Genomic DNA, 20,679 nt, shown 5'->3' with positions numbered 1-20,679 from the left:
GGATGTTACATCCCCATACAAGTCCCGGCTATGTTCCAGCAGTGCTGGGACCCAATGAGCTGTTACATCCCAGGCTAAGTCCCGGCTAAGTCCCGGCTATTGCTGGGCTCCCGGGGGCGGGGATTGCAAATGACAGGCACGTAAGGGCCAAACACATGTATTTTTAGGGCATTTTTGATTATGCTGGGAAAACCCAAAGACTTGTACTAAGACTAATTTCTATTCTTTTTCATAATCAATTATCCAAAATAACACAAAATATTGATATTATGGGCTAATTCTTAGCCTGTACTCAAGATTTTGTGCTAAGTCTTAGAAATTTGTGACTACAATTGCAAGAAAACAAAATTGCATCTTTTTGGCCCAATTCCCCTCAAATTTCAAAACTTTTAGCCGATTTATGTGGCAAAACAAGATTTTTGAATTCCAAAATATTATGCTGTATTCAGGAGTAACCACATGCAATGTCAAAGAACCACACATATTAAAGCCATATGATCTTTAAAAAAAATTTTTTTTAATCTGATTTTTTTGTTTTTTTGTAATAGGTTCCAACAACAATTCACTTCAATTGGAATCGGCCAAATGTGTTGCATTTGTAGGGGTGGGGGCTTAATTTGGCCAAGACCATTCCAATGTTCAGAGCTAAATTGAGACTGTATAATTACAGTAAATACATTCTACTTTTGTTTACATGGTATGCTAAACTGCTGGTGGAATCGGGGCAACACCCTCATGTGGCTGTAAAGTAGCCACTCAAAGCCACCAGGGATGATGACTTGAGTGCAATTAGTTAGTGTCACAGAGGATCTGTCACAGCAGCACTGGAACAGCGTTTATGCTACAATAATTATTGTATGGGCGTAGCCATAGGCGGAGAGCCATACTTTAATTTTGTTTTGCAATATTTGTTCGCACGTTTAAGGGGTTATCTAGCCACTGTGTAGATTGAAAGTTGCAGGGTATATAGTATATAAGCGAATGAAGAAGTAGATAGATTTTCTATAATAATATGTGTTCAGGAGAGGAGATATTTAACAAAAACAAAAACACCCAAGTCCGTCAAATGCACGAATAAGAATACGTGTATAAGATAGGCCTATGCACTCATTGTGCATGATTGTGGAATTGCCGCAGCTGATTAGAGTCGTTCATTTCGTGCGGTACCTGATTAGAGTTGTTCATTTCGTGCAGTAAATAGCGGGCAATGGGTGTATTTTTTGTTTGGTTTTGTGTTGCTTTTTGGAAACGCTCACTTGTTTGCACAGACCTAGTCTCCCACACATCCAATTTATGTCGGGCGATCCAAACAAACATTGTGATAGCCACATACAGTCTGGACCGAGGCACAGACTATCAAGTGTTTGTTTACCAGTGACCTTCAATAAAATCGATACTGTAGTACAAACATGCTATATACAGGGTGTCCCTGAAAGAACTGTATCGTCGGAAACTTAATTGTTTGGGTATTTTAACGACCCAACTAAACAAAACTAAATACTTGGTGCGGTTGAGCAATAAATCGGCTATCACATACTTTTGACAATTTGACAAAAAGACGAAATATCAAGATTAGAAATTTAATAAGATGGCATAATCACTGCGCATCATAATTTTTACTTAATTTACTGTATAAAACATACATCTTTTGATTCATTATAACACCAGATTTTTTTTTTTCTTTTTTGAGAAACAAAAATCCTTCCAAACTTTACATAGAGCCAAAAATTTACAAGATAAATTTTTTTATTTTGGCATAACAATTTAGGGAATTTTGTTTTTGTTTGTTAACGTTTGTTTTAATACGCAATCACTCGGGCACACCCTTTCCAACGAAAAATGAAAACTTTAATTTCAACATTTAATTTTGAGCATGGAGAAAGGAAATCATAGCTTCCTCCGTTCCTCCCCATTTCCCCCTTCTGTTTTTTCTTCTCTTTTTTTCATTTTGCTTTTCACCTTTCCACATTTTTTCTTCTCAGACAACCCTTGTTTACCAAAAGTAATACATTTTATTTAATTTATGACGACACAGCTTTCTGTCATCCCTGTCTAGCCTAAAGGTCTGACCTGGTTGGTTAAACCGGCGCAGGCCAGATGTCAGAACTGCAAATAAAATGCAGCAAGGTAGAGGTTGTAATATCGTGCACATAGCTTCCCATTATACCTTGCTGTGTATAGTGAACAGAGCACGTGTATTTTGCTCACTGGCAATTGATACAAACCGAAGGTGTCAATAAATGGGACAGTATGAATGGATCATTTTCGAAGTTTATGTTGTGATGAAGTTTGGAAGTCAACATGTGCGATATCATATGATGCCATATGGTCTACAGGGTTTTAACAACATGGTGTATTGCCTAAACTTAGTCAGTTGTATTTGTAGTTGATGTTCTTACAGAGCTGAATAGATTTCGGGGTCATCCAAGGTCACACAGAGTTCATCTGAGGTCAAATTACTAAAAACTGTCATATGGGCACGAAACTTGGTGGGTATAGTCAACACTTAGAGTCAATTTTTGGAAGGTAATTTCGGGGTCATCCGAGGTCACCCAGGGGCATCTGAGGTCAAATTACTAAAATTGTTATATGGGCACGAAACTTGGTGGGTATATTCAACATTTAGAGTCAAGTTATTGGAAGGTCACTTCGGTGTCATCCGAGGTCACCCAGGGGTCACCTGAGGTCAAATTAAAAACTGTCTTAACAGCATGAAATTTGGTGAGTACAGTCAACATTAAGAGTCAAATTTTGGTAGGTTATTTTGGGGGTAATCCAAGGTCACTCATGGGTCATCTGAGGTCAAATTACTAAAATCTGTCGTATGGGCATGAAACTTGGTGGGTACAGTGAACATTGCTAGAAAACTGTCTAAACATACAAAATCTTCCAACACACGGCTCGGGTTGTTTTGGTAAAGCAATACCAACACCTGTTGTGAACTCGACACCACGAGGGGATTTTCCATATCCCAACCCGTGCTCTGGGCATCTTGTAAAACATAAACATTACACAGCTGTGCGGCCTATTACATTTCCATATTATTTCCTTCTTTAATCACCCCACACTCCCCATCCACCATCCAGGCTTCGCCCATACAGGGTTCTGAAAAGAAACTCACATTTAAACACAACCACTACCATACCATCACCCAACAACCTTACACACCAACCGCGTATGCCGAAAACCGCGCAACCCGAGAACCGCTCTAGTTAGTATTATTACCATCATGATTACTCTTTTCATTCCACATAACAACCATTATGTCCCAATTATTGATTGTGCTTGTAATTAATTTTAAGCTTATTTTCCAAGTCTAAATGTATATATCTATAAATAGAAATCAGTAACATACATTTTTTGTATACATCCCTTTTTAAACGGGTGCACGCCCGGGGTATCAAAAAAGAGAAGAGAAATGGGAGAAAAAGAGAAGAGAAACACAGGTGTGCATGTGATTTTGATGAAATAAATCTTATATTTGACCATTTCAGCTTTTAAAAAAGGAATTTTAGGCACGCTTCTTTGTGCAAATTTGTTCTAATTTAAACCATATTTGACCATTAAGCTTCAATATGTTATATCTACACGTTTCATGGTCCTTTCTTAGCTCGCCAAGAAGTTCTGTATACGTGCCTGGAAATCAAGAGACCTTTCTTTTAAAAAAAATTTAAAGCAAATAAAGTTTTGACCATTTTCATGTTTCTCGACTGTTCTCAATTTTTTTTACTACAGTCCTAGTACGATATAAAAACAACACAAAACCCTCTGCACTATACTCAGGGGTAGCGCGAGCACCAAAAAATCAAGGGGTCCAATTTAATTTTTCTGGACCCTTTGGTACCTGCAAAACCAACATTTAAGGGGTCCGATGAGAACTTAAGGAGTCCATCTGTCAGAAATTCTAAACTTTGGAACTTGTCAAATATTCCAGTGAAATTATTAGTGTTGTTGACCTATGGTGATTCAAAAGATTTACTGATGTTTTAATTTTTTAAATTTTTAATTGATGATTTATGCCTCCGTGCATCATGAAATTAAGGGGGTACACTCCTGGCCAATTTTGTGCATATTTTTGCATTTTTCTCAAAATTATAGCACATTGGTGACAAGTAAGATATGTATATTATAGGGCAAGGACTACAACCACTGTACTGAAAATTCAGCAACTCAAAGCAAGTAGTTATTGATTTATTGATCAAATATTGGTTTTCCCTCATTTCTGACTGTAACTCCACAACTGTTGTCTGTATTGAAATAAAATTTCCAGTGCAGTAGTTGTAGTCCTTGCCCCTATAATATAAATATCTTACTTGTCCCCAATGCGCTATAATTTTTGAGAAAAATGCAAAAACAGGCACAAAATTGGGCAGAGGTGTAGTACCCCCTTAAGGAGTCCATACAGTTTTTATCGGAACCTTTGGTCACTTTCAACTTGAGATTTAAGAAGTCCAAAATGGGCAAAATAAAAAAATAAGGAGTCCTTGGACGCGCAAACTCCTTAAATGCGACCCCTGTACAGGGTGTATCAAAAATATTGTTCTTGAAATACAAGTCAAGAAAATATTTAAAAAAAGACAAAATCAATTTCATTTTTGGAATGCAAATTATACATATTGAAATGATACTTGATCTGTTGATTTTGTTGGTATGTGCGAGTTGCATTTTGGAGATATTGAAGGCATGTGATACCGCCATGGACGAAAAAGATAATCAGACTGCGTTCAAAGAGTCACAGTCTTAGCATCACCCAATAATGAGCACCGATTGTTCCATGAAATGCGACAGGCAAAATTGCTACGCATGTACCGCATATTTTTATCTCCTATCGCGTAATAGCAAAGGCACGCCACACTGGCGTGACTGTTAGACATGGCACAATCAAACAATCAGCCCTCATGAATATGCGAGAATTCACAGCATACAATGCACAGGGACTTGTGACTGTTGATACATGGTCTGCAGTAGTCTGTGGATACTGTCCATCTCACAGCAAAACATCATCACTGCTTGCAAGATGCTTGCCTGGCAAAATTTATACGCAAGTGCTTCCACTGTGCAAAGCAAAGTGGTTATTTCTGTACTTTGCTCACCAAATTTGAAAACATTCCGAGAACCGCAATTTTGATCAAAGCATGTATTTGTATTTTCAGGCACCTTGATCAAAACAAGCTGTCAATACAAACACCTCACTCAATATACAAGTGCCTTGAGGACAGAGCATCTAATATGGATTTACTGTTAATTATTTCCTTGGGCTGGGCAAAATTAACCATACTAACTTCAGCATTCTCCACTAATTCTATCTTATTGATGTTTGTTTGTCAATCCGTATAAAGTCGAGTTGATTTTGATTCGTGTGTAGTTTAATTTCTGGTCTTTTATCTAAACACGGCACCATTTAGAGCAAAAATAATCTTCAAATTTGCATTTATAAATATTGTAAACCTGTTTTTAAATTTGCCAAGTAACTCTCCATTATGTCCTGGTGTTAAAGGAGTATTTCCATTTTTGACTTTCTTTTCAAATCCATTGACTCACAACACAACATCAGAAATTTATTTTACTTTTTTTTAAATTCACTCTTTCAAACAATAGAAAAACATGCAAAATCTATTTTATTTCCATTGAAAATTTGCTCACTCACGAAAAACAACAGAAAACATAATCCATTTTTACTCTTTTAGAATCATCTCGCTCACAAAACAACAGAAAATCATATTTCTTTTGTTTTCAATTGTTTTGTGAGTGAGGCAGAAAATCCCCAGATTAAGGCCAGAGTAAGGGGAGACACATTCGTCCACACCCGAATTTGAGATTTCTTGATATTTATCAACACTAAGATGTATTCTTTCACTTGAAACTGATAAAATACAACTTCCTAATATTTACTTGTATTTTTGCTTGATTTATTTTACTCTTTTCAACTCTAAAAAGTCACATGGCTCAAGACAGCTTAGTAAATTGGCGGAAATAATGAGTCGACAATGCGCTGAATGCGAAATATTGTGATTCTGCCATGAAGTCGCGTCAAGCGTGACGTGACACAACTCTCTGCTGCGTTTGTCCAACGCAGTCAAGCGCGCATTCGGTATGTTGTTAACGCATAAGCAAATGTGATGTAAACAAAACAAAAATTTGCAGTGAAAAAGCCACTTAGATTTCTTAATTATTTTGGATTTAGGCGCACTAAAAGCAGACATTATAAATTCATTGGTGCAAAAAGATGCATATTTAGACCATGCACCAGATACAGCTTTTACAAGTGTGATAGTCTTGCCGTTTTAAAATATAAGGACGTTTTGTGCATAATTTTGACATTTTTTTACTAAAACGTCGATTTCTCAGAGTTCATTTTTATCAATATTGTACGATTTTTTTGACAAGATAACTCGAAAAATATGCAAGCAAAAGGTAAACCTTTTGCATTATCGTTTAGAGCACATCAAAGTCTAGGGAAGGTTTTCTCATTTTTTCAAAATATTTGTTTTGAACAAAAATATACACCATTATGTGCAATTTTTAGATCAATAGAGTGACAAAATTGCTTTTTTCACATGTTTTTTGCAATATTTCTAAAAATAAGACGAATTTCAAAAAAATAAAAAAACCTTCCCTAAGTTCATGTCTCTTCTCCATGAAAAACTAACTAATTTTTTTATACTCCGAACGGATTTTTTTTTTTGTCACAAAAAAATTGGGGTAAAAAGTGCATTTTTGTGATTTTTTCAAAAACTTGAGATTTTTGAACAAATCTGACGTCACCATGGGATTCCTTGACTCATTTCCTTTCCAAAAATGTATAGTTTTATATACTTTGGACATACGATTAAAAAATAATGATGCTCGAAAAGGTCCGTGCTCTCTCCCATTACTCTGCCCTTAAAATCACCTTAGAGAAGATATCTTACACTTCCCATAATGCATTTCTCCCATTTCAATTCTCTGTACTGATTTGCTATCTATTGCCACATGGGGCACAATGTCGACAGTCGACACACTATATTATAAATATAAACTTAATACTCCGTTGGTGAGCGATGGGCGATTGGTATTTCACGGTGAGCGATGGGCGATTGGTAGTTCGGTACCGAACGCAAGAAAAGGAGTCCCATCTGATTGGCTAGAAATCAAATCGCTAGATCGCTCAGTGGTGGAGTACAAACTCAAAATGGAGAGATGTATTCAATTGTAACAGTATATACTCCCTTTATTTCAACAACTCTTCCTATACCTTTGTACAGAAGTCCAACCGTTGTTAATCCGTGATGAATCCACACTCTTCCAGTAGCGTATACAGAGCTCGTAAAATTCGTCATGTCTGGAACTTATGCGTAAACACTTTCTTAATGTGTTATTAAAGTAACAGCTAAACATTACCGCTTTATTCTTTAGTTTTATTGCTGATATCAACAGAGAAATCATCGATCTTCTTGTAAGGTTGATTGGCAATGACAAATGGATATTCCGAATGAAAGAATCATGTGAATTAGACGCTCTTTAGCTTGTTTTCGTTGTTGAAAGGGATTCAATCATATTTCACCGTTGTTCATCACCGATTAACAACTCGCATCCGGCGAAGTAAACCATGCAGACGACGTGGACGCATCATTGTTAATCGGTGATGAACAACGGTGAAACATGATTGAATCCCTAAATGTAACATGTTTATATGCTGTGACAGTCACTCAGACATACCTTGTTTTATAAAGGTAACCTAATTGACAGCCTCATCCCCCACTGTGACTTTACCCCATCAAAATGCAGATTTTGTTATCAGGTAAAAGCCCATATTTTCTCATTAACATATTGAAATTAGGCGTGCCAAATCGGTATATTTCCGAAGAAATCTTCAAAAAAATTATTAGTCTCAACAGTGGTATACCACGTTTAAGACTATAATTAGACAGTTTTTTTATGATATCTTCGGAAATACACCGAGTTGGAACTTCTAATTTCAATATGGTACTGAGAAAAATAGGGTCTTTCACTTGAAATCAATATACTATATGATCATGATGACTATCATTAATAAAAACACAGTCGACTACCAATATCACGCTGTATAAGGGCTCATATTGAAATACCCTACCACGTTTTCACACAGAAAGAAGGCAGGATTCCCCTCGCTAAGCGCGCACCTCAGGAAAGCTCAGTCATAAAACGGATGGATTATATGCATCAGTGATACACCCTGCCCAGGATTTTAACAAAAGAAGGCTAGCACAGAAAAGCTGCAGGATGGCGCACACCTTCCTGTGTAAGGGAATTTCAATATGAGCCCTAAATGTCATTAATTCCATAAGGACTTAGTCATATTTACACGTTATTTTTGCATGAGTGCTTGAAAGGGATGACATTTTATGTTATACGCAAGTTTTAAAGAACAGGTCACCTTCCTTTAAAAAGGACTTATTGAACGACCTGGCCTACTTCGTCAGAATAGTATGTCTATGTAATGTCTCACCTACATGTACTTTACATGTGTCAATATCCAGAGATAGACTAAAAGCAAGTTATTTAAAAAAAAACAGTGATTTTTCCAGTTTATAGAGACTGATGGGAAAAAAGGTTCAGCTACAAGGTACAGCTTGCTGGCTTGATACAGCAACATATGTACCACGAGCTGCAAGCTGACGAAATGGTACACTAACTTGTAAAAAGTTAGACTTTCGCAGTTCTCGGGTTGTGTGGTTCTCGACGTTTTTTTTTCTACACAAAGCGTCGGCTGCAATGCCTCTAGCTTGGCACGCATCATTTTAACTGGGAGATGGGAGATTTTCTTTTTATATTCCAATTTAAAAAAAAGAAAAAGCAAAAGATAAATTTATGCAAATGAGCTAGCAAATTAGCATATTTTGTGACAAAAACCTAGTAGAATTTGAAGAACACCAATTGCCACCCCTCCACCTTTTTACATAATTTTACGCCTCACCAGTCAGTCAGAATTAATAGGTAAATTTTCACGGGAAAATTTTCTGGACATGTGACACCCATCGGCGCAGACATATTAGCATTATGGAATATGACCCCGAGCACAGTGGGTGTTCTTTCAATGTATTTGAATAGGAAGAATTCCTCATTTGATGCAAAATAAGTTACTTTAATAATATTATGGTAAGAGTTTCCGTAGATAAATATTTTTTTGCGTAGATAGATATTTTGGAAATTACGTTTTGATGATATTGTGAAGAAATTAAGATCACATAATATTTAATAAATTTGCAATGCACTAATTTCTATCAAAATTGCGGTCAAAAACACTATTCCACTTTAAAATTACTAAGACTTGAATAGCGAGGTCACCGCCGGGGGTCAGAGATCAGGCTCGAGGTTACACTCACATTGATACGCAACCTTGGAAGGATGGACAGACAGAAGGACGGACAGACGGACAACCGTAACATAATTCCGGTGGAGACATAAAAACTTACCTTGAAGTTTCATCCCAAGCGACAGACACTTGTTGAAGCGACATGAAGCACAATGTTTGCGACTGTCGATGTCAATGGAGCATAGATCTCCACGGCCACATCGCAATCTCTCATTCCTTTTGCTCTGCACTGTCCTCTTGAAGAATCCTTTGCAACTTTCACACGAGTAGATCCCATAGTGGTAACCAGATACTACATCACCGCATACCGGGCACTTGTTATCCACTGGTCGTTGCGTGGTGTAGTCAACTTCCCTCTGCCCATTTTCTTCCTTTGGTTCTGCTTCGTTCCTCTTATCTGTAGACGAGTCGACAAAGTCAGATTTGCCCCCACTAGCCGCCACATTGTTGGGGTCATTACTCGGCGCGGTTACGATAGCATTCACTGCAGAATTAGTGACGGACGCCTGCAGTAGCTCCAGCGGACTAGTCTGCGATTCTTGTGGGCTACTAGTTGGCTGTTCCACCGATGAAGTGACTTTACCATTGTTGTCACCACCGGACACTGCAACATGTTTGGCCAGCCAATTTTTGCAGATATCATACGGTTGGGCTGATTGCAGCAGCCGCAGGGCTTGGTCAATGGTACTTCGACCAGGACTGTTGACTGCTACGAGGCCAGTCGATTCATCCGTCTGAATACCCATATCTTTGCTAACTTTACTGGCAGTGGATGGTGTAGGCTTTGAACATGTACAATTAGTTTGCACTGGACTGTTTATAGGGGCCTCATCTATCTCACTGGGTCTGAATTCACTTGAATTCCCCTTCATTGTCAAGTTGCAGGGCCTTATTTCTTGACTCAAGCCACAACTGTTTTCATGCAACAAACTAGGTCTTTTCTGCTCCAACGAATTAGGTTGCTTTTGCAAGTTCAAATTCTTTGTTAGGTCTGGAACTGCAATGATACTCTGATTTGAAAAGGGTATCGTTTGTGGTTTGGGGTAGCTGAGTGGGTATGGCTGGCACTCTGGGGGAGATGGCACGCTACGACATTCTTTTCCACGACTTGTGGGTACACTCTGACGATTCATACCATTTTGATGTACTGCGGGTGGCTTGACTCCTCTCATGTTCACAGCAGTTTCACCATTTTGATGTACTGCGGGTAGCTTAGCTCCTCTCATGTTCACAGCAGTTTCACCATTTTGATGTACTGCGGGTAGCTTGGGTCCTCTCATGCTCATAGCGGTTTCACTGCTACTGGAGTTGACCTCTTGTGCAAGTTCTGTTTGCGCCAGATACAGCAACATCGCCTGTTTGATCATTTGCGATTGCTGCTCCAGATTGATGGCGTGCTTGATGAGGTCCGTCTGTTGCTTCAGAGTCATGGGAGGTATTATACTTGGCTGGCCTGATAAACTAAGCTGCGCTTGTGCCTGAGCCATTTTGTAATGGAAATCTAATGATGCCTGGGTGGACATGTCCAGCTCTCTTGTACTGCTATCTGCTTGAAATTGTGATGGTACGGGCAACTCTGGTATTTTTTGTGACGTAGGGCTACCTGTCATCTGAGGCATTAAAATGGGCATATCGAGATCCGTTTCATTGGGCTTTATGGACATGTCCAGTGGCGCTCTCAGAGAAGTTTCATTGGATTCAAACAGAGCAGGTGGTTCTGGAGCCTTTTTATCCGTCCCCTCTTTGCTGGTACTCTTCACATCCTCCTTAAAGTTTTTCATCCATCTTGCTTTCAATGAGGTAGCAGCCCTACTGGGCTGAGGGGAGCTTGTTGGACTCAGTTCAGGGGACGACGGAAAAGCATTCATTTTGAATATTATGCTTTTTTTTGTGTTTCTATTCTGTTAGAAATCTAGTAATCGGCAGTATTCACTGGAGAAATGATACCACCAACAGGTATTACATTTATAGGTGACTGAATGACCAGTTCTCAGTAGCGGTCTTCATCCAGTGCCCGCATAGATATCAGTTTGTACACAGTACATGCAATTTATTGGATCAGATGTGACTTTATTCGACCCAATCCTGATGAATTTATTCAACCATATCAGGCTGTGTATTCCTTGTATATGACCATGAAGTAAGGTTCCTGGTGGGTTGGTGGCTTTCTGCCCTTCTGATCCATTGAGATGGTTTCATGGATATCCCTGTAGGGAAACAAAAACATTTAAAAAAAAAAATATTAATCTCTTCATAACAATTAAGATTGCACAGGGGAGGGGTGGGGGTGACAATTTTCCCCAAATCAGCACTCTTGCCCTACCAATTGCCCCCCCCCCCTAAAAATCCAAAATTACAAAATTTTCCACTTTAAATTTACACTGTTATTTTGCGCAAAATTTGTTGATTTTCCCCCCTTTTAAATTCACATGGCCCACCATGCCCCACACTGGATGTGATCAAGCATAAGTCAGACGTTGTTAATACTGAATTTGAGATATAGCCAATAGCCAATAATAGTATTCAGCTTCCTTTGTATTTTATTATTCATTGCAACATGGATATGTCTCGGTCTACATGTAATTATGTTGGGGTTTTCAGCAAAATAAGCTCTGAGAATGGCTCATGTAATGAAATTAAAAACAAGAGTTTTGATCGACATCTGACATTTAGCTTGATCGCATCACATTATTACTATGAAATAGTACAATTTTGTTGTGCATATAAGTAACAATCTATAAGCTTGCAAAACTATAACCAGATGTGGTAATAATAACCACCCACCCACCTCCTCATTTGAAAAAGGCAAATGATACCAGTCAGTAATGTCAAGTTTTTTATTTTTTCGGTTTTGTAGTGTCCCTAGACCTAGACCTAAATGCTAGGATCATTCATGGTTGACCTAAAAAAAAAAAAAAAAAAATATTTTGTCAATATGAAAATTGATAATTTGTATTCATGTCATAGTCTATTAATGATTTCAAAATGCATTGAATTTGAATGCATTTTGAAATCATTAATAGATTATGACATGAATACCAAGTATCAATTTTCATATTAAAATATAAAACATCTTGAATTTTTTTTTTTTAATTTTTTTTAGGTCAACCATGAATGATCTAACATTTAGGTCTAATCCTGAGGACACTCAAAGTCGAAAAAATAAATAACTTACAAAAAAAAAAAAAAATACAAAGCAATAAGGCATCATACCAGTTTAATTACAGAAGTTACTTTTATGGTATTTCTAAATGTTTTCTGTTAATTTCGTAGGATGAGATAAAACATCTAATCAGCGTTGGACTTTAAGCCATTTTTTTTATGCGTAGCATTATCAGCTTACACTACTTGATTTTTGTTACATTTGCACACTTTACTATTTAAGTCTATGGCATAAATTGCTACACATTTCCAAAATTATGCAGCAAAGTGATCAAAATTGAGTAGCATTTTGCTCCGCGATACCGGCTATATCCAACCCTGTATCCAATGAAGCAGGGTAGGTTTCTGAATGCAGAAATTGCCCTAGTTGATTATGCCATTTGTTTGTTTGTTGTACACGTTCAAATCTCTTTCCAAACTGTTGAACCAGATCCTTAGTAGCACCAGTAATAATAAGACCTTAGCAAATGCACTGTATTGTACAGTACTCCAATGAACCCACCAACAATGAAGCATTATGTACAGTGTGATCTGCATGTGTGTAGTAGGTGTGTAGTAGGCCCAGTTCAATTTGTATGCCTTTTATTATATAAATGCTGCACAATGTGTCAATGTTGATGTTTAAGATAGCTTAGGGGAAGATCTTATTTGAAGCAGCTTAAAAAAAAAATCGGTTGAAAGATTAGTTGGTGCTTGCCAAAAATGACATAATCGGGGAGAGGGGGATTTCATTTTCTACTTTTAAGGGAATCTTGTCACATTAAGGAGTGGTGCAATGATTATGTGTACCCCTGGGGTGAATTCTAAAATGGTCTGCCAAAAATGCTTGCCCCCCTTTGGCCATGCCAAAAATCTTTGCCCCCCTTTCGATGTGCCAAAAACCTTTGCCCCCCCTTTTGATGTGCCAAAAAATCTTTGCCCCCCCCCTTGCACATGCAAGATTTTGGGGAACCCAAATTTAAAACCTTAACTTGTCTTATCATATAATGCGAGCACAGAGAGCAGGAAATTTTGCATATTTGAATGTGTTCCTAACGTTTTCCTACGCTTTTAGGGCGTAATATAATGTTAATTCAATGCATTGAAATCGAATAGAATTGAAATGAATTTTGGGCGATTTTCATTTCAATGCATTGGAATTGAATTGGAATCGAAATGAGTGGGCTTGGGCATGAATTGAATTGGATTGGAATTGAAATCATCGTGATCAATGAAGAATTGAATTGGATTGGAATTGAAATCATGTTGAGTGATGAAGAATGAAGTGGAATTGAAATGAAATTCAGCTTTGATTTCAATTCAGCATTTCAATTCTCAAGCATATGTCTGTAATTCCAGATCATTCCACCTGTAAAAAAGTGCCCTTCCCCGTTCTGAATTCTGATACACTTCCAGGTCTAATCACACATTAAAAATTTTTGGTACTAATCACAAAGCCCCTATTTTTCCCAAACTCCTAATTTTTATGCTCAAAAGTCATTGTACATTTCAACAAATTGTTTTTTCACACTTTTTCAAAAGTACAAGGATTTTGGGTGAAAATCTTAGGAGGAGCAGGAGACAAGTAGGGGCTATCTAATAGTATCTAAACCTTGATTTTGGACATTTTTGAGGTCAGCGTGGGGACAGGGTCCAATTATTGATCGTACCGCACACTTTTCGTGATCCACAGCCTCATCCCCCCACTTTTTTACAAAAAAAGTTGAGATTTTATACCACTGGAAACCTCTGGCTTTACATAATGTTTATAACTCGCAAAAATAAAATCGGAATAAACTCAAATTTTGGGAATAAGCTTTTTCGTGGATATCCACTGAAAAATATCATTAAAAGAGGATACTAGGATCATGAAATCCTCCTTTAAGTTTAGAAAATAACGTGCATGGTGGACAAGAAGTCACCTAAGAACTAAGAAGTTCCAAAGTTTCATAAAATAGGACCCAGAGGTCAAGGATCACTCGCATTGTTTGAATGTGATAAGTGAGTTAACATAACAATCAAGGCATGGTTGAAATGCTTTTGTGACAAATAGTGTACTTGATTTTGACTTTGTGTTGCGACAAGTGTTATAAAATTGGTAGTAAGACATGCAAAACATGCACTGCAAAAACAGTGTCAAGATATTAAACACCATTCTAGACACCATCTTGTTCTCGATTTGTAAACATGTCTAAATGCTAAACATGTTTAGTAATTTGATGCCTTGTGTTAATGTTTAGATATTAAACGCTTGATATTTTTGAGTTTAACATTTGTGTTTAGATTTTACAAATCGAGGACAAAAACAAAGTGTTCAATCTCAGTTTTTCAGGGTAGGCCCTACCTTTGGTCAATTAACACAAACTGCAACTGCATTGGAATTGGAATTGAATTGGAATTGAAATGAATGCTCAGAATTGAATTGAAATTGATTAGCTGTTAATTTCACTGCATTGAATTGGAATTGAATTGAAATGATTTTGAAATTGAAAAATTGAATTGGAATCGAATTGAATTAATTCTATAGCAAGGTGGATTGAATTGGAATCGAATAGCAAGACTCCAGGTGTAGAAAGAATTGAATTTGAATAGAATTGAAATCAATTTTCTGGAGTGAAATAACAATAGCGTAATATAGAAACGGTACCCAAAATATCTGTGCCAAAAATTGCTTGCCCCCACCCCCTTTCGACCTGCCAAAAATCGCTTGACCCCCTCTTTTGACCTGCCAAAAATGCTTGCCCCCCTTCAGGCCTGCCAAAAATCTTTGCCCCCCTATAATTCACCCCGGTACACATAATTATTGCACCACCCCTAAAGATTATATACTGTATATTTGGGTGTTTTCAACATGTATGAGTTTAGGTTCAGTAAGGCCATTTTAAGCACTTTGTGTTAAAAAGAAAATGTTAAAAAGAAAAATGCACGAATACCTCCCAATCACTTTGTAGCCTCTATCTTTTAATTCATAGGCCTTGTTAATGTTATTAAAAAAAAATCGGATTTATATTCGGATTTATTGCGGCCTCCCTGCTATAGGTCACCCGGTCATCCGGGTACTTATTTTACATGACGCTACAGTCGGCTACACTTACGCTTTTCAACCCACAATAGATTGTGCAGCTGAGCGACTACTTGAAGACTTGTAGCAGAGAGCTCATTCAGTTGTTTACGTTCTGTTTTGACTTTGAATCGAGCAAATTTCTCGGCCGATTTCGGTAAAATCAAGGTTAAATACTTGGCGAAAATTGCATTTTATGTGAAGCTGAACACATGAACATGTAGAGGAGAGTCTTTATTTTTGTTGTTGGCTGGAGGCCCCATGTCGAGAAGTTATAGAAATGGTAGTATTTTGGCCGATTTGAAAAGGGACAAACCACAGAAAACTACAAATTTGACTTCTGAATCGGATTTGTTGTCAACGGAGGTCAACGGCTTGTGACGTCACTCCGGGGTCACCTATAGGCCAAATAGCTATGTACATGTATTTCATGCTGAACTGGCCTATGGTTTTCTGGAGGTCATAGGTCAAAAACTATGGGTCACAGAAATGTCACTGTGAACTTTTTCAATTCAAACATCCAGCTCATTGACATAAGTTTCTTGTCAAATAAATAAATTTTCATTGACTCCCCCCTCAAAAAAAAGGGTAAAATTTTGCATTTTTGGTACAAAAAGCATAAAAAAGCATACAGGGTGTAACAATAAAATTTATACAATTTCATTTTGACTTCTCAGGAAAAAACTAAAGAAGTTATAGCAAAAATGTTATATGCAATACAATCAGTAATATATTGGCTAAAAGAAGACGTTTAGTTGGTTTCTTTACTAGCTTGGGTTCAAAAGTTATGTTCGATTAATTAAATCGTCCAGAAAACGTGTTGGGCCACTTTTACTATGTTTGTGCATATCAAGTTTGAGCCGCGTAGATATGCTTATCGTGCATTAAACATCAAAGAACTGACACAAAAGAATTATAAGTGGGGTTTCTTCGTATAATTAACATCAACTTAATAATAATATGACATTTCTTTAAACTCTATAAATGAAGTCATGAAGTTTCTTTCAAATTATCTTATAGATAAAGTAATTTCTCATATCCCTGAGATATCATTGGTAAAACTGAGAACAGTTTTTGCATCCATAAGTACAAAACAATACAATTTTGAAATTAAGTTCAGCTGAGCTTCTAGCTGTTCTGGGGGCGACCACTATTGCCAGCATTTCTGTTAACAAATTCCCCATACTTTTTACATACTTCTCATAGTTATATGTAATTGTATGGTTTGATGGAAGATGTGATCTTATTGTTTCTGCTTGACTCCATCTGCTATCGAATGTCACAACCATAAAAATACGCTCTTCCAATGAGAATTGCGGTTGAAGTTGTTGAGCTGCAGCCATGATTTCTAGTAAATGAGGTTGTTATTTCAGTGCTTAGTTGTGACTTTCAAAAACTCAAGAAGATTTTCTATTATGCAATCATTCCTACCACTTCGAATACCCCATTGTTCAAAACTATCTATTATAAGAGCACCGTCCAGGCTGGTCCATGGTTCAACTCTATTCAGTCACTTTTGTAACACTTGGACAAAAGTGGCCCAGGCAGTTTTAAGACTAGGTTACATAATTGGCCATAACCTCACTTGTATACCATCAATTTTATTGCAACAAAGCTTATCTGGTAGCTAAAGAAATTATCTTGATAGACATATAAATATCAAACCAAAAAATAAGCGGCATCTTTGTGTCATTCTATTTTCAAAATTGTACAAATTTTATTGTTACACCCTGTATTTTAACCCAAATGATGGAATATTTTTGTTCACAGATATAAAATATTCATATGTCCTCTATCTATTATTCAGTTCAAAAATTACAGTTGTAATCAATTTCATTGAGCAGCGACGTAGCGTGCGACACCATCACGGCGTCTTCATTCAGCGTAGTGATGTTTTGTTTACAATCCTCTTTTGTAAACAAAACATCACTACGCTGAATGAAGACGCCGTGATGGTGTCGCAAGCTACGTCGCTGCTCAATGAAGACTCTGAAAAAGGTAACTTTTTAAGCAAATGTCAAACATGACAGAGTCCAATATCAGTATACACGCTGCTAGTTGTAATCAACTTTCTTTTGACTCTTAATTGACATTTTGGGTAAAAATTGGAAAAAGTAACAAAAAACACAATTTTGAACCAAAGTATCTCAGTTTACCTCACTTTTCAGAAATGCCAGCCGGGTTAAACAGATAGAGGAGACTCTAACAAAATAATTGTAACCCGCCTGGCACCTTTGTCCAAAACTGTTGCATGGGACTATATGTAGCCATAAAGTGGCTTCTATACTATAGGGCGAACACTGAAGCTATCTGTAGTTTCTCATTTAGCAACTTTAGAACCGTGCATTTCATGTGATTATGGGCATGTACAATCAAAATGAGGAAACATTTTCGCACAAAATTGTTTCAGTGTACTTTTGGCAGTCAAAAGGTCTTGAAACCCTATCTACAGTAAGGCTGTCAATATTAAATGCTAAATGTCTGGGTGCTGTTTAAACATTTAGCAATTTTTTTTACATAACTGTCTGTAATTTAATATTTAATTTTAAATTAATGGTGAGCACATTAAACGGAAATCAACAGCATTAGTCTATTTTGATTTGATTTGATTTGTTCGGGTTTTGACAACCCTGGATAACTTAGTCCGACGAATAGGACCTGTTTTTTTCTCAGTTACCAACTATCACTGCTCAGACTCTGATTGCTCAAGAAAGATTGACCGCGAAAGTCCAGTGACCGCACCGGTGGCGCGGTCACTGGACTTTCGCGATTAGTCTTTCTTGCGCCATAGATATGAGATAGTGGTCATAGTCTGAGCTGAACATTGTCTGGTAAATAAGAAAAAAAGGTCCTACACGTCGGACTAGGATAACCCAAGAAAGCCTTTATTGAAGCATATTTCCATTGGGGTCCATTTGAACACCGGGATGGATGAGCTAAAGCTCACTATCATTCGCAAGTTGCTGTGAACTACTTTTTTTTCTGCTGCTTCGACCAACAATACATCGTATCTACATCCAACTGTCATCCAAAAGCAAAGGACCTTTACTTGCTGGTGCTCTATCTATGCCCCCTCCCGGATAGATGTAACAATCTAAGGTTCGGCTGTGACTGGGCTAATGCGATCCGATTCTGATGATTCACCAGTGGCAGCAAAAAATGCTCTAGATAAAGTCCAAAATGTATTTATTTATTTTATTTTGTATGTGCAGTGGACTACTGTTAAAACATGTCAGCCCCATGCCCCACCCCATTGATAGCCACACCACACAGGTTTGTTGTGCAGTATTGTATATCAATTTCAACAGAAAAAAAAAAAAAAGCAATGACCCATGGCCTTTCATAACAATATTTATAAAAAGGACCATGGCCTTTAAAGGCTCCACCCTTCACTGGGCATATAAATATATATACAGGCCTATAATGGAAAGTCAGCTGGGACAACCTTTTTAGAACTGTCTGTAGGCCACGAAGTGGATTTCAGACATTTTATGGCTGCATTTAATAGTGTTATATTTAGCAGGCCTGTAACCAGGATTTATCTTTTGGGGGGAGGGCTGATTTTGAAAAAGTGGACTTTTTTCCCCAAAATTTGGACCTTTTTTGACCAAAAAGGCATAAAACCCCCGATTTGTTTTACTCGCTATGCCTGCAAATGGGACTTTTTAGGTCAAAAAGTGGACTTTATGGGCATTTTGGGATGGGGGAATCTGCCCCAGACCCCTGGTTACAGGCCTGCATTACAGTAGCACCTCTGCAGTAGCACTTGCTTTATCAATTCAGAATAAATGATATGAATTTTTGTTATTATAAATAATCCTGTACTGTGTGACAGAGGACACACAGGTCCAATATTTTGAATAGTATGATAAAATATTGGACAATGGACATGCCTGTGGTCTAGCTATCACATGTCACAGGATAGTAAATACAACTAGAATTATGTAGTTCGTAATTAAGGTGGCCCCCACACAAAGGTGTGTAAATAACAAGGTTTGTAAATAACAAAGGTTTGTAAATACAAATAATGCAACATGCAAATAAACTAATTAATATTCAGAAATATGCAAATAACATGGCACAAAACTACATGTATACAGCACATCAGGCCACCATATAACAGTACTAAGTTCAAAGTTGATTGAATATTGTGCTTAAGCTGCAGAGTAGATTAATGAAAATGTTGGCAAAATATGCAAATAAGCTCATTAATATCCATAAATATGTAAATAATATGACAATATCATACCACCATATCCAATCACCACCAAGTTAGAAATTATTCAGTGAATCTTCCCATTTTTAAGTGATCGCTCCGGTTTACACAGCTTAGCTTTATTTCCAAGAAACACACTGCATTGCTTTTGGGATAACATTGAGTGGGATGCTGCAATTCTGTGTGAGAGAGCTTGAGATAGCAAGTTTCCAATCAAATTAATTTCTAAAATAAAATACAAATTATTAGATGGAAGCCATTTTTCATCATTTAGAGCTGCATCTGTGACATGAAAATTTGATACATGTACAAATGTATGCTGTAAAATGGCTATTTGCTTGCAAAATTTTCATGGTTTTCCGAGCTTGGACTGCTAAATTGCTATATTTAAATTTGCAATTTTGAGTTCTCATACATGTTACAGCGTTGAGTGCGAAAAGAATAAAAAGTAATGTTCCTCAAAAATGTTCACTTTTACGGTTAAAATGGACGGTATCATTGAAGCAATGATTATAGAAAAATTGACTTGTTCAGGCCTGCCTGTCAGTTACTTATGCTCACTGCCGGCAAGCAGCACAACTTTCCTATGTTGCGTATATAGTTATCTGCGTCTGATTGCTTGCTGGAAAAAACAATACCTAGCTGGGAATCTATGGTGAGCCTTGAGTTGAGAACCCATTTCAATAAAAAAAACCAGGTAATTCTGAAAAAAAAGACAGTAGTGCATAAAATATGGCTGAAAAATGCTGAAAACAGGCTAAAAAGAAATAAAACACAGACATTTTTGGGAAAAAAAGGAATTCAGGATAACATATTCACAAGCTTTTCCGAACCTCCATACACACCCCCCCCACACACACACCCTAAAGTCTCTACACTGAACATAGGGTTTAGGCAAGACAAAAAGGACAAGGGACAAAAATGCTT

At 37.3% G+C, this 20,679-nt stretch overlaps 1 protein-coding gene across 2 annotated transcripts in view; it reads right to left on the bottom strand.

Moving 5' to 3' along the window:
- LOC140136789 (uncharacterized) overlaps positions 1-20,679 on the bottom strand; it is a 48,539-nt gene that overhangs the window by 8,933 nt on the left and 18,927 nt on the right. For both annotated transcript variants that reach the window (XM_072158383.1, XM_072158384.1), the window contains exon 2: positions 9,435-11,541. In XM_072158383.1, the coding sequence (XP_072014484.1) occupies positions 9,435-11,202 (1,768 nt within the window). In that variant the 5' untranslated portion in view covers positions 11,203-11,541. The remainder of the gene's footprint in view (positions 1-9,434; positions 11,542-20,679) is intronic.

Source organism: Amphiura filiformis, chromosome 17 (genome assembly GCF_039555335.1).
Source record: "Amphiura filiformis chromosome 17, Afil_fr2py, whole genome shotgun sequence".
Taxonomy (NCBI): domain Eukaryota; kingdom Metazoa; phylum Echinodermata; class Ophiuroidea; order Amphilepidida; family Amphiuridae; genus Amphiura; species Amphiura filiformis.
This window is presented reverse-complemented; position numbering and strand designations above follow the sequence as displayed.